This window comes from Salvelinus alpinus, chromosome 11 (genome assembly GCF_045679555.1).
Source record: "Salvelinus alpinus chromosome 11, SLU_Salpinus.1, whole genome shotgun sequence".
Classification (NCBI taxonomy): Eukaryota; Metazoa; Chordata; class Actinopteri; order Salmoniformes; family Salmonidae; genus Salvelinus; species Salvelinus alpinus.
In genome coordinates, this window is record NC_092096.1 from 39,988,157 (window position 1) to 40,002,358 (window position 14,202).

General features: G+C 43.8%; 1 protein-coding gene across 1 annotated transcript; it reads left to right on the plus strand.

The window, feature by feature from the left end:
• The first annotated feature begins 3,691 nt into the window (after positions 1–3,691).
• On the plus strand, positions 3,692–11,592 carry LOC139534136 (uncharacterized). Its single transcript, XM_071332953.1, has 4 exons — positions 3,692–3,937; positions 4,984–5,212; positions 6,992–7,265; positions 7,573–11,592. Exons 2-4 carry the CDS (start codon positions 5,120–5,122, stop codon positions 9,267–9,269), a joined length of 2,064 nt encoding a protein of 687 aa, XP_071189054.1. The 5' UTR covers positions 3,692–3,937; positions 4,984–5,119; the 3' UTR covers positions 9,270–11,592.
• The last annotated feature ends 2,610 nt before the right edge of the window (positions 11,593–14,202 follow it).

The following is a 14,202-nucleotide window of genomic DNA, read 5'->3' on the forward strand; positions in this document are numbered from 1 at the left end:
AGGCTGAATTAACTATTTCGCTGCTAGAAAAGGCTGATAGCCAGTCGTAGCGGTGGTAAGGATTCACTCCATGGTGCTGAAAATAAAGCTCTGCTGTTGGGACAGCTTTATGTAGGACCTAACAGTTTGTGTTCACCGTTTGTCACCGTTATAGTGCAATTCATGTAATGTTTAGTGTTGTGTAGTGGCTTTGCTGGCATGTATCACCAATATTGACATGCTAAAATCGCCACTGGCAGTCCATAAACACAACATGTTTTGAAGAAAATGCATTCATTTGTTGAGGCCACTAGATGGCAGTGGTGTAAAGTACTTAAGTAAAAATACTTTGAGGTACTACTTAAGTAGTTTTTTGGGGTATTTGTATTTCACTTTACTATTTATATTTTGACAACTTTTACTTTTACTTCATTACATTCCTAAAGAAAATGTGGTACATTTTACTCCATACATTTTCCCTGACACCCAAAAGTACTCGTTACACTTTAAATGCTTAGCAGGACAGGAAAGTGTCCAATTCGCACACTTCAAGAGAACATCCCTGGTCATCACTACTGCCTCTGATCTGGCAGACTCACTAAACACAATACTGTGTTTGTAAATGATGTCTGAGTATCCAAAAATAAATTTAAAAAACAAGAAAATTGTGCCATCTGATTTGCTTAATACAAGGAATTTTAAATGATATGTACTTTTACTTTTGATACTTAAGTATATTTTAGCAACTACATTTACTTTTGATACTTAAGTATATTTAAAACCAAATACTTTTAGATTTTTACTCAAGTAGTATTTTACTGGGTGACTTTCACTTTACCTTGAGTAATTTTCTATTAAGGTATCTTTTAATTTTACTCAAGTATGAGATTTGAATACTTTTTACACCACTGCTAGATGGCGGGGATCAGTGGCGATTTTAGCATGTAAATATTGTGCATGCACTACGAAGTCAGAACAGTAGGCAAAATGATGAGGTGGGAAAGGGACTAAAATTGTTAGGGTCAGGCACATGGGCTACTAACAGCTTACTACACAACATACACTTAGCAATACTTTCTTAGCTACGGTATAGATATCTCCCTGGAATATTACATAATTTATGCAGCAGCATGCAAGACATTTTAGGACTCACCGTTGTGCTGTGCTCAATTGAACAGGAAGGTGGCACGGTGGTCCTTCTTGTGGGCAAACCTTGTCATCAAAGTCTGGCATTCTCAGGATTTATGGTGCTTTCAAAACAACTGGTAACTCTGGGGGAAAAAACAAGGTTGAATCATGATGTCAGTGATCTTCAGGTCAGAGCTCTAGAAAGAGGCCCGAGTTCCCGAACTGGAATTCTGAGTTGGATGATTCTGCATTCTGAATTCCTGGTGAAGCTGGTTGAGAGAATGCCAAGATTGCGCAAAGCTGTCATCAAGGCAAAGGGTGGCTACTTTGAAGAATCTCCAATTTAAAATATATTTTGATTTGTTTTACACTTTTTGTTTACTGCATGATTCCATATGTGTATTTCATAGTTTTGATATCTTCACTATTGTTCTACAATGTAGAAAATAGTAAAAATGAGGAAAAACCCCTGAATGAGTAGGTGTGTCCAAACTTTTGACTGGTACTGTATATACAGTTGAAGTCGAAAGTTCACATACACCTTAGCCAAATACATTTAAACTCAGTTTTTCACAATTCCTGACATTAAATCCTAGTAAATATTCACTGTTTTAGGTCAGTTAGGATCACCACTTTATTTTAAGAATGTGAAATGTCAGAATAATAGTAGAGAGAATGATTTATTTCAGCTTTTATTTCTTTCATCACATTCCCAGTGGGTCAGAAGTTTACATACACTCAATTAGTATTTGGTAACATTGCCTTTAAATTGTTTAACTTGGGTCAAACGTTTTGGGTAGCCTTCCACAAGCTTCCCACAATAAGTTGGGTGAACTTTGGCCTATTCCTCCTGACAGAGCTGGTGTAACTGAGTCAGGTTTGTAGGCCTCCTTGCTCGCACACGCTTTTTCAGTTCTGCCCACAAATGGGTTTGAGGTCAGGGCTTTGTGATGGCCACTCCAATACCTTGACTTTGTTGTCCTTAAGCCATTTTGCCACAACTTTGGAAGTATGCTTGTGGTCATTATCCATTTGGAAAACCCATTTGCGACCAAGTCTTGAGGTGTTGCTTCAATATATCCACATAATTGTCCTTCCTCATGATGCCATCTATTTTGTGAAGTGCACCAGTCAGCAAAGCCCCCCACAAAATGATGCTGCCACCCCCGTGCTTCACAGTTGGGACGGTGTTCTTTGGCTTGCAAGCCTCCCCCTTTTTCCTCCAAACATAACGATGGTCATTAGGGCCAAACTGTTCTATTTTTGTTTGATCAGACAGAGGACATTTCTCCAAAAAGTACGATCTTTGTCCCCATGTGCAGTTGCAAACCGTAGTCTGGCTTTTTTATGTCGGTTTTGGAGCAGTGGCTTCTTCCTTGCTGAGCGGCCTTTCAGGTTATGTCGATATAGGACTCATTTTTACTGTGGATATAGATACTTTTGTACCTGTTTCCTCCAGCATCTTCACAAGGTCCTTTGCTGTTGTTCTGGGATTGATTTGCACTTTTCGCACCAAAGCACGTTCATCTCTAGGAGACAGAACGCATCTCCTTCCTGAGCGGTAGGACGGCTGCGTGGTCCCATGGTGTTTATACTTGCGTACTATTGTTTGTACAGATGAATGTGGTACCTTCAGGCATTTGGAAATTGCTCCCAAGGATGAACCAGACTTGTGGAGGTCTACAATTTATTTTCTGAGTTTTTTTCTGAGGTTCTGAGGATCGCCACTGGGTGCTCCAGCACTGCAGGTGGCGTTAAATCACCGATATTAGCTTTACGCTTTTTTCAAACACAAAATAAGAATAAATGTTACTTTAAAATGGCGATAGCGCTGAATGGTGCTGCTATGCGGTCACAGAAGCCATTATGGCACAGCTACAAAGACGAACCCTCTTTCGATTATGGGTGGCGTATAGTGTAACAAAGACTTCCGAGTCATGACAAAAAAAATACATGTCCTCAAATTAAACACAATGTTGGCAGGTAAACCAAATTACATAACAATCCTCCAATTGTCTTGGATTTTAATTTTGGTGTGGCTATGGTGATTTTGGAATTCCAATAATTATGTCATTCATTAGGCTGGGAAAACAAGAGATGCTCAATGATTCATGAAAATAACAGACATGCCTGCCTATGAATGAAATGTTATTAACAAGGCCAGGGTATGTCGTGCATTGGGTGCCAACCTCATTTGTGCCAAAGCTGAAACTAATGAAACTCTAGTCTAGAGAGTCTGGTTTGTTAAATGTTGGTCCCAATCAGGGCAGGGCAAAAGCTGCTACACGGAATTTGTAGGCTAAACAGTATTATTAATTACATTTCGTGCATGATATTAGCTCATAATTATTAAGGCAATATGGTCTGTAGCAAAAGGTTTGCAGAACCTTACAGATGTGACACGTTAGTGCATGCGTTAAGTTCAAGGTTGCTTAAATGTCTAAGTGAAAAAGCCTATAATCGCCTACATATTTAACTGGGACTCAAAGAAAGGCGCTCTTAATCATTTCTATGAGTCAGTGGGTAGTCTCCAGCACTTGAATGAAAGCTCCAGTTTACTGCTCAGCTGCTGTATTGGGTGGAGTCCTGTGCGCTTGACGCTCCACTGGAACAGGAGACCTGCCACATTACGCACGGGGAGTTCGCCAAGCACGCCTGTTCCGCGAGGAGACGGGAGGGAAGAGAACTTTGAGAACAAAGCTGACGATTTTATGTTTTTGTTCTAAGAAAGGGAAGAGTTTGTTAATCCATCCCTGTATACAGAGTGGAGTTTTGGGACATTTTGATAGTTTTCTCTGTAGCCTATGGTTATTTTAAGATTATTATAAAGGTAAGTGCATCTCTCAATTTTTAAGAAAGTTAAGTAAAGTACATTCAATGTAAATGTGTCTCCCATACCCTGTGTCTATGGAAACCTATTTTGGACTCACTGGGTAGAATATTTGCATAGAAAATACTGGGACTGGGAATATGAAGTCCCAGAGTCCCACTGCAAAATATCTTAATTTTAGGTTTTATTTGATCATGACTAAATTCATAGGCTACATCGAAACCAGTGGCGAGAATGGAATGTGTCAAAGCAGTCACCTTGACAAATCACTCAACAGCTTTGAGCGTCCAATGTAGGTGTATTTGAAGGTCCTAAACAAGGAGGGCTTGTCTGGTGGAGCCTGTTTGCTCGTCGCTAACATACCTGATCCAGAATAACTTGTCTATCAGTTTATGAGCTCTGTACCAGTGATTCTGTGCCATGACTACCCACGGAGTGACTGGTGGAAAAAAAACGTGACTATATGTAATAGGTATATTGGAATAACTACCTGCTATAGAGAGCGTAATAACTATCACAGACGACAAGGACGCACTAGTCTAGGGACCTACTGAACAAGGTCCACCTTGTTCTTGACTATGACTTGGGGATGTGTTTCCCCCCGACCTGAGGCGACCAGCAGTGGCAAACATGACAACCTGTTGCAAAATGACTTTGATACTTCACTTCAGCTGAGATGGTTGAGTCAGTGGCAGCTTGGAGTTCAAACTTTGTGTTGAGAGTTTGGTATTTACATGATATAGATTGACACTGAATAAGTGTTTGGGGAGGGAAGGAATGAGGGAGACATTTTCCCAGGGGAGCTGTGGGGGAGTGTTCTGTTCTCACCAGCTGTTCCCCCTGAGACTATTTAGACAGTCAACAACATGATATTGATTTTAAAGTAAACCAAAACACCACTGTATTATTACATTCATTTAATTACTGTACAGTCTTAGTTCAGGCTATCAGGGAAGTAGTCTTATACTGTACAATTACTACTGTGTTATTGTTTGAGCTGGCCTCCTTTCCTTTAAGCCGTTCCTCCTCTCTCTATTTGTTTCTAGACTGTGTTTGAGGAGATTCAAAGATTATTCAGAGTGAGAGCAGACACGTTCGCGGACTTTCTCTCCAAGGACTGCTCGGAAACCACTGACCCTTCATGAGATACCCACGAGTCGCCTGGCATTTGACCCGATAACCATGGACGTCCGAGTGCAGGCCAATCCGAACCTCCATTTCGGGGTCAACGGGGGTCATGATGTCGCTAATAGAAACTCCCGCAGTAGACCATTTGTGAGTATAACTTGTATGAAACCCTTTCAGTTAATGGTTTATTCTCTTAGTATCTCAAATAAAAAATTCAAAATATTTCTCCCTTTGTTCACAATTTATGCACCCATGTTAGGGGGGCATGGCATTGAAGAATTCACCTGTTCCTGTTTGAGAGCAGGTGCTTTTCCTTGTGTGACTTTAAAAAAAACCTGACTGTGCTGTTTATACAGCAAAGTCTGTCTCCATGCCCCCCTCTGTCATACTGTCACTGAGAAATTACACAGGATTAACCACTACATCCTGTTGCATGCCTCAGGGATGACACACACACACCACGGAGACTACGGGAAACCGGTTAAGGTGCAGTTTTGTAGGTCCTGCATCACACAACAAAAGTCAGTGATCTTTGTGTTTGGTTTCAACTGAGTTTGTCTGCAGGTGTGTGTGTGCGTGCGTGTGTGTGTGTGTTGGTGCGTGTGTGTGAGTGTGCACATGGGTGCGTGCGTACATGTGTGTGTATGGTTGGTGTGTGTATGTGTGGCTGAATAGAACAGGTCTGTGTTGTGGTAAATATTTACCTCGGGTAAAAAATCTCTCCATCCCTACAGTGATGCCTAGCAACGAGATGGCATCCTGCTGCTATGGTAACCTGTTACCCTAGTAATCACAGGCACAGGGTCGTAACCAGAAACGGCAAACAAAAATATTTTGTTTGTCACTGATTGACAGTGGTGGTAATTGTCAATGAAAGGTGTATGGGTGCATCTGTTTTTTACTTTCTTGTTGCAATAAAAATGGGCCATGGTCAGCCAGGTATTTGTGTCTGTGTGTGCTTTCCTGGGTTTGTGTGTCTACTCCCTACATGTGTGTATTTAGATGACACGTTGTTTTATGGGGGATCTACAGTATATATAGCTAGTCTCTAGCTGGATTGTGCATTCTGTTGACCTAATGCCTTTTTCAGAAACCCAGGATTTTTTTTTCATTTTAAACAATCTAACCATGTTGCCCTTTGATTCAGCGCATTATCTTGAGTGAAACAGAACCCAGAGAGCAGTGGAAAAGCTATAGTCAGTGTCATCCTGCAGCCGTCAAAGCAGCCCTATCATTGGATACCCTATGCCCGTTGTGTTCTGTGGCTGCATGTGCTCTGTACAGAGGGACAGGTAGCGATGTAACATGTAGGCAGTGAGGTCTCCATGTAGGAGGGGCTAGAGGGTGTAGGCTCCTCCCTCCAGGTCTCTGAGCTAGGTTGTGGGGGGGATTTAGAACGTTGGGAGGTGGGAGAGCACGAACAAGCAGCCCTGTGTTCTCACCGTCGCTCATACGCATACACAAACATACGAGAGATGGCAGGCAGCTGGATGGATTGGGACACAGGGTCTCTCAGTTAAGAATTGTGCAAAAATGTTGGCAGTCAGATGTCCGCCAGCGGGTGGTCCCTAATACATGGCGCACCGAACGAACGCCAGACGAACGGCAGATCAACATTCGGTGTAGTGTGTGTAGTCCTTTCGAGTATGAGGGGAAAGGCTAAACCAACAGGATCTGTGTTTGTTTACATCCTTTACATACCTTTTTTGGGCAACAGGAAGTATATTCCATACACTGCACCTGAGATGGTATAGAAGATACATTATTGTATAACAGTAACTCATGTATGACCAATTACCCCTTAACCAAAGAGCACCTTTAACCTATGTTTTTGATGATCTACTAGTGTGTCCCTGTAGCCGGTTCTTCCCATCCAAGTAACTCATGTGTGTTGTGTTGCCCTGTGCTCTGTTACGCCCCCTACAGGAGGATAAGACGCTTCAGTTCTTAAGCCAGGAGGAGCAGGATTGTATCCTGTTCTTTGAGGAGACCATCGACTCCCTTCTGACTGCCCCAGCAGTAGATGAGCTTGATGGACCAGGACCCCCCATCCTGGCATCCGCCCCCAGCCCCGTACCACCCCGCTCAGCCTTGGACAGACCCACCAGCACTAAGGACCAGGACATCATAGACCTGGTTCGCCCAGCACAGCCTGATCAAGTCAACCCCATACAGGCACCGTTCAAGTCTTCCATGCCAGGTACAGCACAGTACACTACTTGCTCCACCCTGAACAGTACTGTTTACATTTGATTACGATTATCAGTCCCTTTGATCATTAGAATTACTACAGTCAAATGAGATCAGACTTTATCACTGTCATCAGAATGACGGATTACTCAGCATTGACATTTGCACTGTGTAGTCATTCTACAAGAAATATGATTCAGACTTTCCATTGACCCAATGGTTTTTTGAAGATATAGACTTGCCATTGACCTTGTCTTTTGAAGATACAGAACGTATAGAGAACTGATGAGTTTACATCTCAAACTTTCTTTTTGCAGATTTCACCCAGAATATGGTAATGAACAACCCTGAGAGGCATTTTGATAACAAACCGAGGCGCGAGGTGATGGAAAACTTCCCTACAGAGTGCAACCTGCCCCTTCCTGGAAAAGACCATGCCCCCTATGTCCACGCCCTGTACCAGCCTGTAGGCTCCGTTCCTACCCCCGTCGTCATCGCCCAGAAGATCGCCGAGCACCAGGGGAGCGGGGGGAACACCAACATCCTCTCCTCCTCCCTCCTGTCCAACCACCATAGGAACCTTGATTTAGAGAACATAGAGAGACCACCCACCTCCCCAGATTATCCAATCAAACAGGGCCCGACCACCTCAGCCAAGCCCAACCATTACCCCGTCAACATCAGCATGATAATGGGCAGCAACCAGCACCACAGCGATTCGCTGGCCAGTGTGAACCTCCAGGACAGGAAGTCTCAGATGCTGGCTAACCTATCAGGGACGTCCCACCCTTTGGAGGCAGAGGAACTCCATGGGCTACAGAAGGTCCAGGTAAACCTTCCCATCCGCAGTGTGTCTTTCAGGGATCCCACTCCAAATAAGTCCCGGATGGAGGCACTGTCCAAACTGGGCTTGAGCCGAAACCGCTCCCCGTCAGGGGATTTCTCTCTTATAATCACCCCCAATAGCAGCACAAACACCAAACCCGCTGCTGCCCCAATTCCGGTTGCCACCCCTACACCCGTTCCTACACCTACCCCTACACTGACACCCGTGAGTAAACCAGGCGTGGCCAGACAGGCAAGCCCCTTGCCACCAGTAACAGTCAACACCAACAGCTCTCACGCCAGTATCCATGACAACAAGCTTGCTTCTCCCCCGCCCGAAGTCTCGTCCAAGGACTTTAACAGCTACGGCGGGAAGACCATCGTGGTGAACCCCTCGAAGGCTGCTGCTGCTGCTCCCTCCACCAGTAGCCATGGCAGTAAGGCCCACCCAGTGACCTCTCACAGTGACTTCAACCCTTACGGGGGTAAGACTAAGGTAATGAAACCTGCTCCTGTTACCACAACCAGGGCTGATCCACCACAACCAGACATCCAGAACAGGGCCATACCTCCCCCAGCATCCACCTCAGCCAGAGTGATGCCTCCCCCAGCCTCCAACTTCACCTCAGCCAGAGTGATGCCTCCCCCAGCCTCCAACTTCACCCCAGCCAGAGTGATGCCTCCCCCTGTCTCCACCCCCACCCCAGCCAGAGAGATGCCTCCCCCAACCTCCAACTTCACCCCAGCCAGAGTGATGCCTCCCCCAGTTTTCAACTCCACCCCAGCCAGAGTGATGCCTCCACCAACCTCCACCTCCATCCCAACCAAAGTAGAAACCATGCCCTACGAGGTCAACAGCTACGGGGGGAAGACCAGAATGGTCACCCCATCCCACACCACACCCTCCCCCATTACCACCCCTGACATCCTCGCACACACTCTAGTGAGGTCCCCCAGCAAAGCTTCATCCCCAGTGCCTTCTCAAGCCCCCAGACCTTTCCGCTACAGCACTCCCCCTAGCTCCAACAGGATGGTGGCGTCTCCCCCGGAGCCCCGGCCGAAGTCCGCCGTCTCCAAGCCGTCCTTCCGCTCCCAAGGGATCACTGTGCAGTTCTCTGGACGGGGAGCGACGGATGAGTCGCGCAGAGATGCGCTCCGGAAACTGGGACTGCTGAAAGACACTTTCTAACTCTGGGATCGCCACCTCTGTCTTCCTTCTTTCATTGTCTCCTCTGCATAAACTCCATTCCGATGCCAGGTGGACAGACGTAACTAATGACTCCGACGTTTTTTTCTCTGAAAGGATGCGAGGTGTGGCAGGAGAAGATACCTACATTACTGTGGAATGAAACAGGATCCTGGTTGAAACCCGGCACACCAGGTTCTGAGCCAATGAATGCTGACAAACGAGTCCGACGCGCCACATGGCCTAGTTGACGAATGAGCACGCGTACGTTTTTTAATTCAAATACACACACGCGCACATGTATACACAAGCATTCGTCAAACACATACGTTCACATGCACTCATACCCACAAATACATTCACCCAACAACTCCCACACTCCCACGGAGCTGATATATGCATCAAAGGTCCGTCTCTTTATTGTGCTCTATTTAACTGTAATCCTACTCAATGTTTTACATTGCCTCTGAACCAAGACATAGTTTTTCCGCTACTTCACAGTATACATGTACCTCTATTTTGTCTCTGGGCCAAAACAGACAAAAAACAGACCTGTGCAAAGGGGAACGCAGACAGCCGAATGTCTTTTGGCATTGGCACATTTGGCAGAGACAGACGTTTTAGTCCCTTTGCCTCCTTCTGATGTCACATACTCGGCTACCAGTGAGAATCCTTACATGCTCTCACTCTCCAAAGATGGATTTGTATACCCTCCAAAAATGAGATTTACTTTATATGACACTATATTGATTACTGCTCAGTTTGAGGCTGGTACTGCTGGTACTGATAAAGTGAACTTGAATCATTATAAACTGAGATTGAAGTAACCTGAGAACTGAAGAGCCTCACAACATGTTATTTTGTTAACCGATTTGAGCGTTGTTGTTGTCCAGGGAATGATTATGAGTGTACAGCTCTTATGAGCATGAACGAGGACATAGTTTGAAGCACTTTCCTGGTAGAATAAGGTTGAATTAACTTCACTCACTGATCTATTAGAATGTACCTATATTCCCTTTGAGGACGGTAACCATCCTATTCATGCATATTGATGATATTTTACTATATAGGTATTTATGCACCCATTGATTTCCACTGCTGCCTTATGGTATGTTAAAGACAGGTCACTTTCCTTCACGCAAGAGCAAAGCTTATAAACGTAACGATTGATTGACATACCAAGCAAACTAAGCAGCAATTAAAAATAGTTTACATTCATGTACCTCATATGCTCAGCTCTAAGGATATAACATTATTGGAAGTTCTGAAGTGACCCCATGTGTTTATCTCCTCATATGACATTTTTGTGAATGTAAGTAAGTTACAGAAAAGAGCACAGGCTTGAGTTTTTAGGAAAGGAGTGATATGTCACTACACCGCTGGCTAAAGGGTATTTTTACTCCATGGACATGCCTCCCACACAAAACCACTAAATGTGGTTTGAAATGTAGACTTTTACTACTTTGAGGGGGAAAAAATGTACTTAGTGAGGACTGGCAAGGGCTTGTAATGCCCAAAACACAAACACTGAAGCCACAGAATCCAGAAATACTCACAAGGACCATTACTTTTGTTCATGTATGCTGCACTTGCATTTGTAATATGTAATTTAACTGTCATCATAACTGATGCCTCTTGTTTCTCTCTGGACTGCAGCTATATTGGTACATAACCCTGTGTGTGCGTGTGTGTGTGTGTGTGCGTGTGTGTGTTTGTGTTCGTGTGTGTGTGTGTGTGTGTGTGTGTGTGTGTGTGTTTGTGTTCGTGTGTGTGTGTGTGTGTGTGTGTGTGTGTGTGTGTGTGTGTGTGTGTGTGTGTGTGTGTGTGTGTGTGTGTGTGTGTGTGTGTGTGTGTGTGTGTGTGTGTGTGTGTGTGCGCGGGTGTGTCTGCGTGAAACATGTTTGTCCATTTTAAAGTTTTATTTAATGAAAAAAGTCAGACTCCGGTTTTGTAGTTCATCTACAGTAACTCATGAAGGATCCTGTGTTACACCATGCACACATTATTGTGGTTGTGTGAGTGAAACATATTTAACTATTAATATCTTGACTCCGGTTTTGTAGTAAATCTACAGTAACTCTTGAAGTATCTAATACACACAAACACACAGTGGGGAAATATGCCTGTAGTTTGCAGACCCAGAGCGAGAAACAAAAAAGCCTCACGGACAACATCTTTATTTGACATTCAATTAACATTTACAAATTGTCAACTAAAGTTGCTGGTATGGTACAACAGCGCCTTTTATATGTTTTGCCCATTGTCATATTGTACACAATGTTTAATGTACATCTGTGTCACTTAATAAAGAGACTAATATACATGACTTATCCTATCCAGAGTTTGTTATTTTTCGCAGGGCATTTACTATGGAATGTTATGGATGAGTAGAATCTCAGGATTTGGTTTATAATGATTGACCTTCCCTGGGAAATAATTCACCATGGTTTTAATGGAACAGTAAACAGACACGCTTCCCATGCATGCATCAACTCACCTCAGCCTACATTCTAAAACCCCATTCTATTACCTTTTTGACTGTCCATCCATGAAGGTCATGATTCCAAAGTTCCTTGTCTCCTTTCTGCCGCTACGATGAAATAATTGGAGAGTAAAATTCCCGTAAATCTTCCTCAATATTGTTTTAAGCTTTCCCTTTTTCAGATCTGACGACAGAGGAAAATAGACTATTGAGCTGCTTTCTCTTACATACAGAATATTTCCCTGGAGAGCTGTAGCCCACTGTGTACTCTCTCTGCTAGGTGGACAGCAGCTCCCAGTTTCACATGGTATGCTGTCTACACTGCAGAGTCAGACCACTTTTCCCAGCCCCAACAGAGAGCCTTTCTTTCCCTTTGTGGGGCATTGGTCTAAGTGTGTATCTGAGTGTGTGTGACCAAGAAGATCTGGGGCATTGGCTTCTTTGGGAGTGTGAGCGAGGGCAACTAAAGCTGTGATTTGGTAATGTGTGTGTGTGTGTGTGTGTGTGTGTATGTGTGTGTGTGTGTGTGTGTGTGTGTGTGTGTGTGTGTGTGTGTGTGTGTGTGTGTGTGTGTGTGTGTGTGTGTGTGTGTGTGTGTGTGTGTGTGTGTGTGTGTGTGTGTGTGTGTTGAGGGGAGGTACTCAGGCAGAAAGTGAGGAAATAAGCATGTTTTGGGTCTGTAATTAGAGCCAGCAGAAAACCCTCTAAGAGTGCCCTCTAACAAACACACACACTCCCTCTGTCATACAACCTCTTTCTCTTACACACTGGTGCACTAATATAGTCTTGCACTCCCTCCAATACACACAAAGGTACATCAATGGAGAAGCAAAGGCTCCAAGCCATATAAGTGGGACCATGTAAGGGACTACAAAAAAAAAACGGTAACTGTAATCCATTACGTTACCAGCAAATATATTGTAATGAGATTTCAGATACTTTTTAAAAAACTAATGCTTACTTCGAGGATTACTTTTAAATTCAGAGAGGAGGTTTGCAAAAAAAAATCTTTGACACTTCTACGTTTTCTCAATGACATTCCAATCAGCATTGAAAAAAGGCACATATACAGTTGAAGTTGGAAGTTTACACAATTTCTGACATTTAATCCTAGTAACAATTCGCTGTCTTTAGGTCAGTTAGGATCACAACTTTATTGCAAGAATGTGAAATATCAGAATAATAATAGAGAGAATGATTTATTTCAGCTTTTATTTCTTTCATCACATTCCCAGTGGGTCAGAAGTTTACATACACTCAATTAGTATTTGGTAGCATTGCCTTTAAATTGTTTAACTTGGGTCAAACGTTTCGGGTAGCCTTCCACAAGTTCCTACAATAAGTTGGGTGAATTTTGGCTCATTCCTCCTGACAGAGCTGGTGTAACTGAGTCAGGTTTGTAGGCCCCCTCGCTCGTACACACTTTTTCAGTTCTGCCCACAAATTTTCTATAGGATTGAGGTCAGGGCTTTGTGATGGCCACTCCAATACCTTGACTTTGTTGTCCTTAAGCCATTTTGCCACAACTTTGGAAGTATGCTTGGGGTCATTGTCCATTTGGAACATCCATTTGCGACCAAGCTTTACCTTTCTGACTGATGTCTTGAGATTTTGCTTCAATATATCCACATAATTTCCCTGCCTCATGATGCCATCTATTTTGTGAAGTGCACCAGTCCCTCCTGCAGCAAAGCACCCCCACAACATGATGCTGCCACCCCAATGCTTCACGGTTGGGACGGTGTTCTTCGGCTTGCAAGCATCCCCCTTTTTCCTCCAAACATAACGATGGTCATTATGGCCAAACAGTTCTATTTTTGTTTCATCAGACCAGAGGACATTTCTCCAAAAAGTACGATCTTTGTCCCCATGTGCAGTTGCAAACCGTAGTCTGGCTTTTTTATGGCGGTTTTGGAGCAGTGGCTTCTTCCTTGCTGAGTGGCCTTTCAGGTTATGTCGATATCAGACTCGTTTTACTATGGATATAGATACTTTTGTACCTGTTTCCTCCAGCATCTTCACAAGGTCCTTTGCTGTTGTTCTGGGATTGATTTGCACTTTTCACACCAAAGTACGTTCATCTCTAGGAGACCGAACGCATCTCCTTCCTGAGCAGTATGACGGCTGCGTGGTCCCATGGTGTTTAGACTTGCGTACTATTGTTTGTACAGATGAACGTGGTACCTTCAGGTGTTTGGAAATTGCTCCCAAGGATGAACCAGACTTGTGGAGGTCTACAATCTTTTTTCTGAGGTCTTGGCTGATTTCTTATGATTTTCCCATGATGTCAAGCAAAGAGGCACTGAGTTTGAAGGTAGGCCTTGAAATACATCCACAGGTACACCTTCAATTGACTCAAATTATGTAAATTAGCCTATCAGAAGCTTCTAAAGCCATGACATCATTTTCAAGCTGTTTAAAGGCACAGTCAACTTAGTGTATGTAAACTTCTGA

Coding starts and splice junctions, on each gene's coding strand:
- LOC139534136 (XM_071332953.1), top strand. CDS start 5,120: ATGGACGTCCGAGTGCAGGCCAATCCGAACCTCCATTTCGGGGTCAAC. Junction 5,213..6,991: donor ACTCCCGCAGTAGACCATTT/GTGAGTATAACT, acceptor CGCCCCCTACAG/GAGGATAAGACGCTTCAGTT. Junction 7,266..7,572: donor GTTCAAGTCTTCCATGCCAG/GTACAGCACAGT, acceptor TTCTTTTTGCAG/ATTTCACCCAGAATATGGTA.